Raw genomic sequence first — 13,262 nt, forward strand, 5'->3', positions numbered from 1 at the left:
AGAAGTTAACATTTGACTGTATTTGCTATTTAAAACTGAATTTATTTAATTATTCTGGAGAATATCTACCCTGTATTCAAGAGTTGTTCAAAATCAATAAATAATATCTCTTTGCAGTGCACACGGCATAATTGAAAACATGCTGTTTTATTATTAAACCTGATCTGATTCTCAACCCCTACTTGATTCATGTGCTGAGAGAGCTTCAGGTTAGTTTACTTCACTCACACAACATGAGATGCTTGTTAACAACAGCTGACGTGATGCTAAACAAGACATGCCTGTCTGTGAACTCTGGCTGTGGATATTGCTGGACGAATTGTGCCATTGTAAGGACTAACAAACAGACATCATTTCATAACCAAATAGAAATGCTAATAATAGAAAACTTTGGAAGAAAAGGAGTGTACATCTACAGTATCAAATAAAATGACATAAAGAGAGTATGCAGATTGTTCACTATTGATGTATGTATGTATGTATCTGCTTGCATTTACGGCATCTGCTCGTTATTCCTAGTTTTATGAGCATTTCTGATGCATTTTATCCCTAAATAAGTTTGAACAATATTAAATTCAAAGACAAATGGGTAACACTTTTTATGAAGCCTTTAAATATTGCAACGTTTCCTTAAAATTGATTCATAATGCCTTGTAATACAATCTACTGTCAATTGTGTGTTCTTGTAAATAAGTGTTCCACAATAATAAATTAAAGGTTTATTGATAGTTATGTATTTAGAGAATATACTGCAATCCAATCATTATATATATATATATATATATATATATATATATATATATATATATATATATATTTAAATACAAATGAACACAACCAATAGTTCAATATTTAAAAAAATTACAATAATCATAATCTCTAAAATATGTGTTTTCTCTTTTTATTTTCTTATGGGGCAATTAGTCTCAATAAATGTAGGCTATAGCTTAGAATACGAATTGCATACATTTATTAATATCTTCATCCCAAACATTTTGTAGTTTGTAACCTTTTTATTTTGCCATTTCATAAATTGTATTGTAGCTCAATTTTTTCTTTCTTTTTTTTTTTTTACTGTTTACATTTGTACTAGTAAAACACCAGTGGGCTTTTTAATGGCATGGTTAACTTTTGTCATCCTTTCTGCATCTTCTTCCTATGCAAAAATGGTGGAAACGTGAAATCGACTTCATAGAAAGTGTTACCGAGATCGGTTCGCCTCTATATTACTGTGTGTGTAGTTCGAGGCCTCTCGTCTGTTTATGTAGCGCGTGTGTCGCTCGTGATTGAGCGCGAGCTCTCCTCAGATGTGATGCGGTCCCAGGCGCAGGACGGAGAAAGCTCTGCGGTGTTTGCGCAGCAGCTGTCGGATCTTCTCGTCGTCCGTGTCGGGGTCCAGCGGTTTGTTGTACTCCTCGTCCTCCACCTCGTTTTCCGAGCCGTCTCCTCCGCTCTCCCCGCGCGAGGCCTGTGTGGAGCTGGGCTCGGTCGCGCTCTTCTTCCGCCACTTTGTGCGCCGGTTCTGGAACCACACCTGAGAGGAAACACAAACACGCACGTGCTGTGAACACTCATCACAGATCATCAAAATAAACACATTCATTCTTATCATAAAGTGTTTAAATGTCAGTAATGTAGACAGAACCTGCTTGTGTTTAGCTTTCTAACTACTGTAGCAAAGTTAGGATGCTTCAATTAATAAGTTAACCTTGTATGTTTTATATTGAATAGTGCTCAAATGCATTAGTATGTTATCTTACTTTAACTTGTGACTCGGTCATGCCGAGTGAGTATGCCAGTCTGGCTCTCTCTGGTCCTGCCAGGTACTTGGTCTGCTCGAAGGTTTTCTCCAGAGCGAAGATCTGGTGTCCACTGAACGTGGGTCTGGTGTGCTTCTTCTTCCCCACAGTCTCAGTGTGATGCCCGCCGTCTACAGAGAACACACACACACACACACCTGGGCATCACAGATACACCTGCATCTGCTGACACTTTCATCTCAGCTTCTGTGCTTTATTTATAACTCTGTGAGAAATGACTCCAAGAACCAGTTTTTACAGTAGATGATGCATAAACTGGTCAAATGGAAACATAATTAAATATTATAATGTATATTGACATTTACATTTTATGTTGGAAACAGTTTGTTTAAAATGTGTCAGCTGAAACTAGATGAAAAAGAAGAATCACATGAAACTTTCTTATCATGAAAGAAACACCAGGAATTATACTGAATAATTTAAAGTTTTATTTTTCATAGTTATCAAATTTGTATGAAAAATGTTAAATTTTAGCATATTTATTATATTGTATACATATAATTATTTTAATATATTTAAAGATAATTTTAATATCATTTTTTTTTGCATTTAAAGCTTAAAATAATTAACTGTTCAAAAAGATTCATTGAATGATTAAACTCTTCTTTTCAAATGAATTTAAACCACAAACAGCCAATTTTATATAATAATATCACACTGATTTATTAATTTTAATATATATATTTTTTTTTACATTTTTGCTGAATGTAACAAATAACTAACTCTTTGGATTTTGTTATTATTAAATTATCACATTATATATTTTATTTACTGATAAACAGTAAACTTTCATTTAACTTTACATCATATACAGTCAATTTTATGTGCACTAATAATATCACACTGACTGTACTGATATTCTGATTTAAATACAATCTTAATTGGAAAACGTAATGTTTTTTCTTCTGTTTGCTATTCTTACTGATAAAAGATAAATGTACTAAATTAGTATAGTGAAAGTCAATGTGTTGGTGATGCTCCAAATCAAATGCACTTATTTCTCAGACTTACTGTTGGGACACTGTTGTCTGGCTCCTCTCCACTCGTACCCTCCGTCCACCCAGCAGCTGCTGCCTTTACCCTTCAGACCCGAACATTCGACTCCGGGTTTAGAGAAACTGTTCAGTCCCGATGGGGCGTAATCCCGGTTATAATACACCCCTGGACTGGGCACGGCTGTCCCGAAGCCACTCATGGAGGGGTACCCGGACAGCAGCGCAGGGGTTCCCGGGCCGCCCACCATGGACCGACTCAGGATGTCGCTGATGCCATGCGGCGTGCCGGCCTGGAGCTGAGAGCTGATGTGGGCCGGGCTGAGCTTGTAGAAGGAGTTGGGAATGGAGTACTGGCACACCGGGGCCTTGATGTCTGAGGGGAACTGGTTCAAGCTGTTGTTGAAGAGGAAGGACCCTGAAATATTGGACTCCATGGACACCAGTCTGCACTTCTTCTGCTTCAAAAGACGATGATGATGGTGATTCAAGACCAAAGTCCTGACATCAAGTACTCCGAAGGGTCTAGTCCGAGTTCACCCTAACCTGATAACTTTCTGTTTGATAATCTGGAGTATTTCCACATCACCCCCGAGATGTCTCAAAGATCAGGTAAGAGTCTGTGTTTTTATTTCCTCTTCTCGACTCTTTAACTAGTCCATAATGGATCTCCAAAGTGAACACTCTCACTTTCACAGACAAATGTCCCACCACTGGCTCTCTGGTTGCAGGTCATAAATAAGATGTACCTTAGACCGCTGTGGCACTTTCTTCATAATGATGGACAGAATTAGAATGGCCTGCCTTGATTGGTTGAGCACTCAATGTGCCCGTCTCTTCATTGGTCTGTTCGCAGCAGGACAGCGTTTGATTGGCTGTCAACAGATTAATAGTTTTTTAAAAAGTCTGGGTAATAAGTTGCTTTTTAATGGGGCGTCTGCCGTGGCTGTGCAGGGGCAGCTAGTAAGCTCAACACAAGGAAATGGGATTTTTGTCATCTTGTATGGTCAATGGGAATGTATTTACAATGTCTTTTCCTACATTATGATTGTAGCATTTTGGAAGATCAGCTTTGCCATTTATTAAAACCAGAAGAACAAGTGCAAGATCTCCATCTCTCTTGCCTAATTCCTCAAAATTGTCAACAAATAGCCAACAAAGGTCTGGGAAAACATCTAAGGTTTAATCTAATTTCATTAGAGGTGGTTGTTTGCCAATTTATTATCTGTGCACTTAAAAGTAACAAGTGCACAAAGATAATGTAATGATTAGAATAGTAGGATGCAATATGTCACGAAGGATCGACAGAAATGAAAAGTTATTGTGTCTGACCTTAGACATTGCCCTTGAGTCTCTGGTCTTAGATTGTTTGATATTCTGTCCAGCACATGAAGGGGTTTTACAATTGCAGGTTGTTCAGTGCTATCGATTATGTCTAGGTTCATGCATAATTTTTTTTTTTTTTTTTTTAAACAAGCATTCACCAGTGCTGTTGGGCAGATTTTTTTCTATGAGGAATGAAAAATATTAATGCATTAGAATATGTTTTCCTTAATAATAATAATAATAATAATAATCACAAAGACATGACTTGAAGGTGTTATTGAAATGTATGACCTTTACTTTGAAATGAAAAGTTGAAATCTTTATCTGATGTATAAATAGGTTTAAATGGTAAAATAAAAATATAGCCAAAAAAGAGATTTTTGTTATGCTTAGTAAAAATAACTAATTAATATATATATATATATATATATATATATATATATATATATATATATATATATATATATATATATATATATATATTTATATATATATATATATATATATATATATATATATTTAAACATATTTGATGGTTGCTGTGATGCATTAATTATTAATAACAATTTAACAACATTTACATGTTCATTGTTCTCTGATGTTGGTCAGGTGACATGAAAAACAGTCACATGCAGGAAAACAATTCAAATCTGCAATATGTTTTAGTAAGTGTTTTGTTTTAATTGTATTTAGTTTTTTTATTTTAATATTACATTTTTAAGATTTGATTCATTATTAGCTTTTCATCAGCTCACGAACCACTTGCAGTTACCTCACAAACCCAAGTTGGAGAAACCCTGCTATAATGCATTGAAATATATAGGTTTCATAAAGGAAACCACCAGCGTTAAATTACAAAGTTCCCTAATTGTGTTTTATTGTTTGGCCTGTTTTAACCTGATTCCCTCTGTAGAGGGCGATAGATGATAGTCTTGATGTCAGAGATCAACAATCTCCTTATTACAAACCTATTGACAATCCCTTATTCAGTGCAAGACACAAGGACCTAGCATGAGTAATGCAAGTGTGTAATTAAATAAACCACTACAGTTGTAAAGTAATGTGTCCTAACACCAGTAGGCTAATATGTGCTTTTATTTCATGTCTTGCTGTTCTGTTTCATCACTGGCAGATGCCATATGCAAAGATGAATCTAAAATCGGGTCGTCAATGCTTAATAAACAACTGCCAGTCTGTCATCAGCAGACAAATCAAGCTGCTAAACTTGTCTAAACTTGAATTTGTCTTTGTGTTAAGATACATTCATAGAAAGAGATGTAATCGAATCAAATGAAACCAGTCTCTCTGTTCACTTTTAGGCTTTATATCATAATAATATGTAGTTTTACATAAACTCAGGAGAAAGGGACATATAGTTAAAACAGTTACATTGTTGTTAACAGGTGACAGTATCTCTCATTTCTTCTGATCAGTGTGCTTCTTCAACTAAGCACTATCTATTCATCTGGGCTTTCTGTGGGGGATTTATAGTTTTGGAAAGTACTGGATTTTTACACACACACACACACACACACACTGACAAGTGTTTGTAGAAAGCTGTTGCAACTTCTGTCAAATGAATGACAGGGTTAAAGTTCCAGCAGAGCCTGGATTTCCACAGATTGTGTGTGAACATGTCCATTATTCTGCAGAAAGGAATGAAATGAGTGTTGAAAGTAGATGATAACTCTACACTTTTTGATATCCTTTGGTGGACATGTAGAAAGCACGGCAAGAATTCCACTTGTGTGTAAATCTGTTAAACACTGCAATTAGTGTCTGTGTAAGCTGACACTTGGTGACTGCATACTGCACAAAACCATATGCAATGATAAAGCTTTCTGCAAAAACGGCATTATGCACACACGGCATTTATTTCAGCTAGTGGTGCCTGAATATTTGACAATTTTAATGCAGTTTTGTGTAAATGTGTCTTAATGATTGACCGAATGCGTGCAAAAAACAAATATTTGAAAAATATTTATATCAAAAAAATATCACAAACAATTGTGACTTTATAATGTGACATCCTGTTCATCCTTCAAGCTTGAAATGGAGGTTCAGAAGCTCAATGCATTGTGGGTTAGTGTACCACAGTCTGCTCAGGTTGTATATTTTGGGTATTCCATGTATATTGAATTTTAAAATACAAAAATAAAATAGGTACTGAGCTTTTATGCTCATATTAAGTCCACAGCAATTATTTATATAGTAAAAATATAGTTAGCTATATTTGATTTGGTTTGTTGACAGCAGGTAGATCTTCTCCCTCATGCCAGGCATGTTTTATCTTTGTTGATCAGTTTCCGCGTGTTTCATCAGCCTTGTTGATCCATTGCATTGTTTCGCAGGAGAAAGAAGCGATTATGTGATAACAATGAAAACATTCTACAGAACCTATGCTACAGAACATGAATTAGTTTCTTATTCAGTTCAGATTTCTTTTCTTTTTTTTCTTTTAATTTTTTTTTATATATATATATATATATATATATATATATATATTTTTTTTACAGATTTTATTATTGTGTCAAGTTCTTGTGATTTATGCATATTATTGTCTAAAAGGTTATAAAACTAAACAGATGTTGAAAGAAAACAAGTCAAATTCTTTTGAGATGTCATCATACTTTTGCTTTCGTTATGACAGTATTCTTGCCACATACATTACACATACTGTTCAGAAAACAAAACAGGGATGGGCTCTGCATGGATCTCAGGAGGTTTTTAAATGACGACCTGCTATTTCTAGGTTTGTTATGATTTCAGAGAAAAGTAGTTGTTGCTTGAAACCCTGAAACATCAAAAGAATAATACAATGTTTGAGATCTTTGTTTTCTTAAAAACCAGTCATGGCACTATTCAGCACATGCCTTGTTCTCATCAGTAATCCAAAGTTTGTCTTTCTTTAAGCTATCAATTGTAGCTTTATTTAGAAATTGTTTTGATCTGCAAAACAAAAATGATCTTACTGGTTAATCAAAAGCTGACTGTCTTTGTTATTCTCAAGCATACATTGTATCTTGAAGCATTACAGCAAATAGCAAAAAATGGTCAGTAAAGTACATTTACAAGAATTTAACCCCTTTACACTTTTGTTCATTATTTGAAACTGTGTCCCAAACAATATTACACAAATAATATACCGCTGATATAACCAAAATCATGTTGTTTTAATAATTCATGCAATTAAAAAAGGTTTTAGAGCTGTAAGAAGTGCATTTATTAATAAATGACTAGGTTATAGTGTTGTATTATAGCCATAAATTGAATCATCAACTAGAAACAAGGTGCTTTCCAGTCAGAAGCAGATATGCATGTTTTCTCTAAAGATTTTGAGATTATAAAAAATATGCATGTCTGTCTACATTTCCCAGAAATGTACACAGATGAACTAGAGATTAATCTGAGTTCTTTAAAGTCAGTCCATATGTCTTCTGCATTCCATTCCAGCTTTTTCTTGAACTTTAAAATAGCATATTTACTAGTGTAAGGGAACGTTTGTGTTTATTTATTTATTTATCCATCCTTTATTTTTCAAGGAAGGTCCCATTGAGATTATAAAAAAATTTTTTGGCCAAGATGGCCATAACAAAATTTCCCAAAAACACACAGACACAAAACACATTATAAACAGACAATACAAAACAACAATCATAAATCCACAGATTAATTAAAATAATTACACGAGTCATTTCACACATTTCTAAAAAAAAAAAATATGGAAAGAAGGAATTATTTCCAAGGGAGTGATGGCTTGAACTTTGAAGATCTGGTGGTATAATTTCCCACATGAGAATAAAAGACTTAAAATTTAATTTTAAACAGTCATATATTTTGCTTCGTTTTGCATTTAAATCCAATTTCAGTATTCAAAAAATAAACGGAAGAAAAAGTAAAAAAAAAAAAAATTTTAGATTTATGTTTCAGATTTAAATATACAAATAATATTTAACATTTGGATTTAAATTGAAGATTTAAACAATAAATACATCTAAATTGAATCAGTTAAATGTGATGTGATGATCTCAAACGTTTTTAGGAGATTCTCTTGCTCCATCTAATTTCACACAGGCACATTTCTTAGAAAAAGAAACTTAAAGAAACCGCATTTGGGAAACAATTGTTGTAATGCAATTAGTTGTATGGAAAATCCAGAAACATCAGTCAGCCTGTAATTTCCCTCACTCTGCTCCACCTGCATGCAAGCTCATCCCCTTTTCCTTTCTCTGAACCTCACGAGTGCAACTAGTCAAACAGGCTTTTGTGCTCTGCGGCACTCTACTTGGATCTTAAAAGCCAGAGTCACAAATCAGTCTCAGCTGTGTTTACCATAGCAACTTTTGCTGGATTTCATGAAGCAAACCAACAATGAGTGAGTATAATCGGTCATACTAACATAAAGGTGCCTCATATAATGTAGGTTCATTGGTTTGTCAGACTCACTGTAATATTAATTTGTATATTGTCTTGGTCCGATGACTTTCAATAAGGACCTGACAGGCCGAAATGTGACCCTCAGCCAAGGAGGACAACTCGCGTCCAGAGACACCTCGTCCTTTCTGAACGGTTTGGTGTTTCTCAGCCGCACTGTTAAAGTGGAAGAAAAGCTGTGTGTGCATATTGAGGACTGCACCTCGCAGTGGGATGGAGCTCTTCGTGTGGGTTTCACCAACATCTGCCCACAAAGAAACAATTTACCAGCTACTTCAATACCAGACCTCAGGGACGCACAGGGATACTGTGTTGTGCCAGTACCTGAGGACTTGTCTAGGTGCGGTGTACAGATTCAGTTTTGGATAAACTATGCAGGCATGGTTATTGTGCAAGAGATAGGTGGGGAGAAATATTACCTCAAAGCAAAAGGACTTAACCTGAATAATCCGCTTTGGGTTTTCATTGATCTGTACGGGAGCACAAGCGCCGTCCGCCTTCTGAGTAAGTGTGAGAAAATAACTCATTTCAGTTGTCTGAACTGCTACTTGAATATGTTAAAATGCATAGAATCTTTTGTAAAACTGTTGAATGTGCTGTAGGATCAAGGAGGGGCAGTCGAACCTCATGCCCAGTTTGTCCTGAAGACAGTAGTTCTGGCATCAACTGGCCAGCAAGAGCGGTCGAGCGACAAACATCAGAGGAAGAGCATAGTAATAACCAAAAAGCAGGTGAGAATGGTTTCTTAAGACACTAACTTCAAAAAAGAATCATCTATTAAACGACTTTCATCTCTGTAGTTTTAGTATCTAGTGGAGTGTTATCATTGACCTTGATTCCATTATCCTTAGAATCCAGAAAGGTCCAGAAAACATCATCTTACTGGAAACCGAGTCTCTTTCTCGTACAATATGCCAATCAGACGACCATCCCAAGCCCCAGAAAAAGTTCAGAACTCACAAGAGCTGGTTTAGGTACATTATCAGGCTCCTTTCAGCCTAAAATACATCACCAGCAATGACAGTTCTCTATAGTATAATCAACACCAATTTGAACGTTTTTCTGTGTTTGCTTTTTTTAGGCATATCTGTTCAGGAGTCAAGAGGGGTGGATCTAAACTGGACTTGGCGAGAGCTGAATCTCTTCATTTGCTCCAGATATCCTTTGGTCGACCTGGATGCGATTGGTTTCCATTTTGCAAAGACTGATAAACGTGGACGACTTTGCAGATTACATTCAGACACTCTCAAGAAACTAAAAAAGGAGCTGGCTGACAACATACTTTATATAGTTCCTCAGACAGACATTATTCTAAATGAGGTAAAGTAGGAAATTCTCATTTAATTATTAACAAATAATTAATAAACTAAGGTGAATTTTTAAGCATGACTGTTCTTTGAAGGCACTTTTTTTTTGCACCTGAACCTGCTAGTTGACAATTACTTGACAAGACCAAACAATTAAACTGCGCTATTAATTGTTCACAGATGACCACCAACACAAGATCATCAGTCATGTATGCAAATGCTTTCTCACCATCACGTTCTCCTCCACCTGTTCCTGCACAACAGAGACACCGTCTGACTTCAACCAGCAGCTTTCTGTCAGATTCAAGCCGAAACTCTTCAATGGTAATGCTATTTATTATGATGTGCTTTCATATTATTTTACACAGAAATACACACAAGTTTTACATACACCTTAAACTGGTGTACAGCATTGACATTTAGATTGGTAAGAAAGCATAAGGCATTATTTATGTCTTGTCTAGTTACTGTTCCTGTAGCTCAAGTGGTAGAGCATTGCGGTAACAAGCGCAAGGTTACGGGTTTGAATCCCAGGGAACACATGTTAGGAAAATTGTTAGACTGAGTGTCATGTAAGTTACTTTGGATAAAAGCGTCTGCTAAATGCATAAATTTAATTTAGTTTATCTCTTCAACAGGAGGACATGGACTTTATCTCTTTGCTCAGAGAGTTTCAGCACATGCATCTCAGTGGCAGTGAGAATGTTTCAGTTTTGGTTTCTCGTAACAAGGTGCTGCAGAGTGCTAAAGATTCTGTTTCCAACTCTAATTTCCCTTGGACCAAAACCCCTCTCGTGACGTTTAATGGCGAGGGAGCTCTTGACTGTGGAGGTCCACGGAGAGAGTTTTTCAGGTATTCCTCATACAAAGACGAATACATATTCTTCTTTTCTGACATATGAAACATGCTCTGTATGTCACAGTTTGACATCTGTTGTTTCTCCTGTACCCCTGCCTCAGAATCCTGATGATGGAGGTGCAGAGCTCTCTGGGCATCTTTGAGGGGCAGCCTGGACACCTGTTCTTCACCTATGACCAGATGGCGCTGGAGGAACACAAGTATGAGTTGGCGGGGAAGCTGATTGCGTGGTCTGTGGCTCATGGCGGGCCAGGACTCAAATCTCTTGACCCCTGCCTGTACCAGCTGATGTGCACCCAGGAATGTCAACTGGTAGACTTTGACTGGCACCTTATACCAGATGCTGACATTCAGGACAAACTGCAAAAGGTTTCCATCCATTTCTTCATTAATCTATTCATCTCCACCGTTCTTTAACTGCAAGACCTCTAATCATTTTATCTTTCTTTCTTTAGATTACATCATGCAAAACAACGGCAGATCTCCAGAGGCTGCAGACAGAGCTGGGCGACTGGATCTGTGATTGTGGTTTCCTTGGAATATACAGACATGGAATTTCCATCCGAGATGTTCCGAAGATTTACTCCTTTGCAGTTCGACACTACATATATCTAAGGTATATATAACATAATTTTTTCTTATTTTCTAGATGAAATGATAAAAATAACTATGTTTTTGTCAAAGTAACACTCATTTGACAGTTAGTTCTTGTCCTCTAGACGATCTGATTGTTTGAGCTAATAGGCCTATTTAGTAATGTGTTATTTAAATTCAAGAATGGGCATTTAACAACATGTGTTATTTTTACAGAACATCAAATATGATTCATCAGTTCACACAGGGACTGAATGCTTATGGACAGTTCTGGGATATGGTGAGAACTCATTGGGTTGAGTTTCTACCCATCTTTACCAACATGCATGAGCCCCTTTCCAAAATCACATTCAGAGACTTATTCCAAATCCACTGGAGTAAATCAGGGACCAAGAACAAGGAGGCTGAGGAAGAGACTATACACTACTGGGAACTGGTGCTTCAGATGATTGAAGGTGAGGTAACTAGTGAATGAACTGTGAAATTAATTGTAAATATTTGTCCATAAGTGTGCTTGCAATTGACAGTTCATTTGGAGTTAAGCTTATCATTTTCCCTCAACAGATAAAAAACCAAAAGGTCCGGAAAATGACTTGCATTTTGAGGAAATATTGGCTTTCATAACCGGAGCAGATGAAGTCCCGCCACTTGGGTTCTCCCATAAGCCCAGCATTCACTTCTACCAGCCAGAGCAGCGTGGATGCCGTCTACCATATGCTAACACGTGCATGATGGGATTGTTCCTGCCCAGGGTCGTAAAAGATGAAGTGGAACTTTACAGGATGCTCCTGAGATCAATCAGAGACTCCGCTGTTTTTGGGAGAACATAAACCTATATATAATTCTCCATTATAATGGGCATGGTCACATCCATAATATATAGTTACATATGTTTATAAGCTTTATTTAATAATTTATTCTAATATTTCATTACATAAGAAACACTTACTTTCAGTTATTTGTATATTCTGTATATTTTGACATAAAGATGCCAGATAAATTTTTTTTATAGTTGAAAAAAAAACTATTACTTTTTTTATTATGATTTTCATACAACTAAGTCATCTTGAATAAACTGTGAAATAAATAAACTGAGTGTTTCTCTGGTATGGGTGGGGAGGAGATTAAAGATAAAAGAACGATTCAACAAATCAACATTGATTTCATACAGTGTTAACATAATAATATAATAACCATAAGTCTATAAAACATTTCAAGCAGAAAAAAACAATGTTCCGTCAAACTGTAAGATATGTACGTGTACGTGAACAAATCAACACGTGATTTACTGCATTTCGATCCTCAATAAACTTTCGACGTTCCTGATAACTTTCAGTTCGCTGCATACTAGTCACGTTGCATTTTACGACTATTTGCAGATCGAAGAGAATAGGACCTGTCAATCTTTATTCTGTAAACCAGTTTTACCCAACAAACCTGTGCAGTAACACTGTCTACCGTTTTTTGAGCAGTGGTTTTGCTTTTTTTTCTTACCATGTCTAAAGAGGAGATGCTTCAGTAGCCGAATAAACTACTTTTGCAAGGAAACGGCTTATTGCTCGCTAATCCTCAATGTGTTTCCCATTAAAAATCTTCATTTTGGAATTAACTACTTATGATATTTAAAAAAGTGTTTTGTTAGAGAAGTCGATGATGACTGTCAAGGCTGTAATGTGATTGGTTTACGTAGCACACGTGATCCATGTTGACGCTTATGTTTTCTGCGGCTACTGGGCATGCGCACATCGATATAGCTTATTTTTTGTAACACTGTACAACAATAATTATTATTTTTTGATCATTGTAAGGGGTAGGTTTAGGGTTTGGGTAGGTGTAGACGTTAATAAATCACAATCTAATAGGTAGAACATTAATTTCCTTGTTCGTCTCCGGTCGGAGCTGTATGCCTCCCAGCCTTAACAGTAACCCG

General features: G+C 36.1%; 2 protein-coding genes across 2 annotated transcripts; one reads left to right on the forward strand and one right to left on the reverse strand.

Moving 5' to 3' along the window:
• Positions 1–1,076: 1,076 nt before the first annotated feature.
• Positions 1,077–3,438, reverse strand: nkx6.3 (NK6 homeobox 3). Its single transcript, XM_026244053.1, has 3 exons — positions 2,832–3,438; positions 1,761–1,930; positions 1,077–1,534 (listed from the first exon to the last, which is right to left on the reverse strand). The coding sequence occupies exons 1-3, from the start codon at positions 3,247–3,249 to the stop codon at positions 1,304–1,306; spliced, it is 819 nt and encodes a 272-aa protein (XP_026099838.1). The 5' UTR covers positions 3,250–3,438; the 3' UTR covers positions 1,077–1,303.
• A 5,172-nt stretch (positions 3,439–8,610) lies between these two features.
• Positions 8,611–12,343, forward strand: LOC113070715 (uncharacterized). The gene is made up of 10 exons (XM_026244120.1): positions 8,611–9,076; positions 9,175–9,303; positions 9,424–9,546; positions 9,654–9,892; positions 10,060–10,203; positions 10,518–10,732; positions 10,840–11,107; positions 11,194–11,354; positions 11,549–11,787; positions 11,897–12,343. Exons 1-10 carry the CDS (start codon positions 8,617–8,619, stop codon positions 12,160–12,162), a joined length of 2,244 nt encoding a protein of 747 aa, XP_026099905.1. The 5' UTR covers positions 8,611–8,616; the 3' UTR covers positions 12,163–12,343.
• Positions 12,344–13,262: the final 919 nt, after the last annotated feature.

The sequence above is a fragment of the Carassius auratus genome, unplaced genomic scaffold (genome assembly GCF_003368295.1).
Source record: "Carassius auratus strain Wakin unplaced genomic scaffold, ASM336829v1 scaf_tig00005214, whole genome shotgun sequence".
In the NCBI taxonomy this organism is placed as follows: domain Eukaryota; kingdom Metazoa; phylum Chordata; class Actinopteri; order Cypriniformes; family Cyprinidae; genus Carassius; species Carassius auratus.

Excerpts from the sequence above, each read along its gene's own strand:
- LOC113070715 (XM_026244120.1), top strand. The coding sequence starts at position 8,617 with ATGACTTTCAATAAGGACCTGACAGGCCGAAATGTGACCCTCAGCCAA. Across the intron at positions 9,893-10,059 it reads CAGACATTATTCTAAATGAG|ATGACCACCAACACAAGATC; the intron begins GTAAAGTAGGAA and ends AATTGTTCACAG. Across the intron at positions 11,355-11,548 it reads CGACACTACATATATCTAAG|AACATCAAATATGATTCATC; the intron begins GTATATATAACA and ends TTATTTTTACAG.
- nkx6.3 (XM_026244053.1), bottom strand. The coding sequence starts at position 3,249 with ATGGAGTCCAATATTTCAGGGTCCTTCCTCTTCAACAACAGCTTGAAC. Across the intron at positions 1,931-2,831 it reads CAGACAACAGTGTCCCAACA|ACGGCGGGCATCACACTGAG; the intron begins GTAAGTCTGAGA and ends TGTTCTCTGTAG. Across the intron at positions 1,535-1,760 it reads TGACCGAGTCACAAGTTAAA|GTGTGGTTCCAGAACCGGCG; the intron begins GTAAGATAACAT and ends GTTTCCTCTCAG.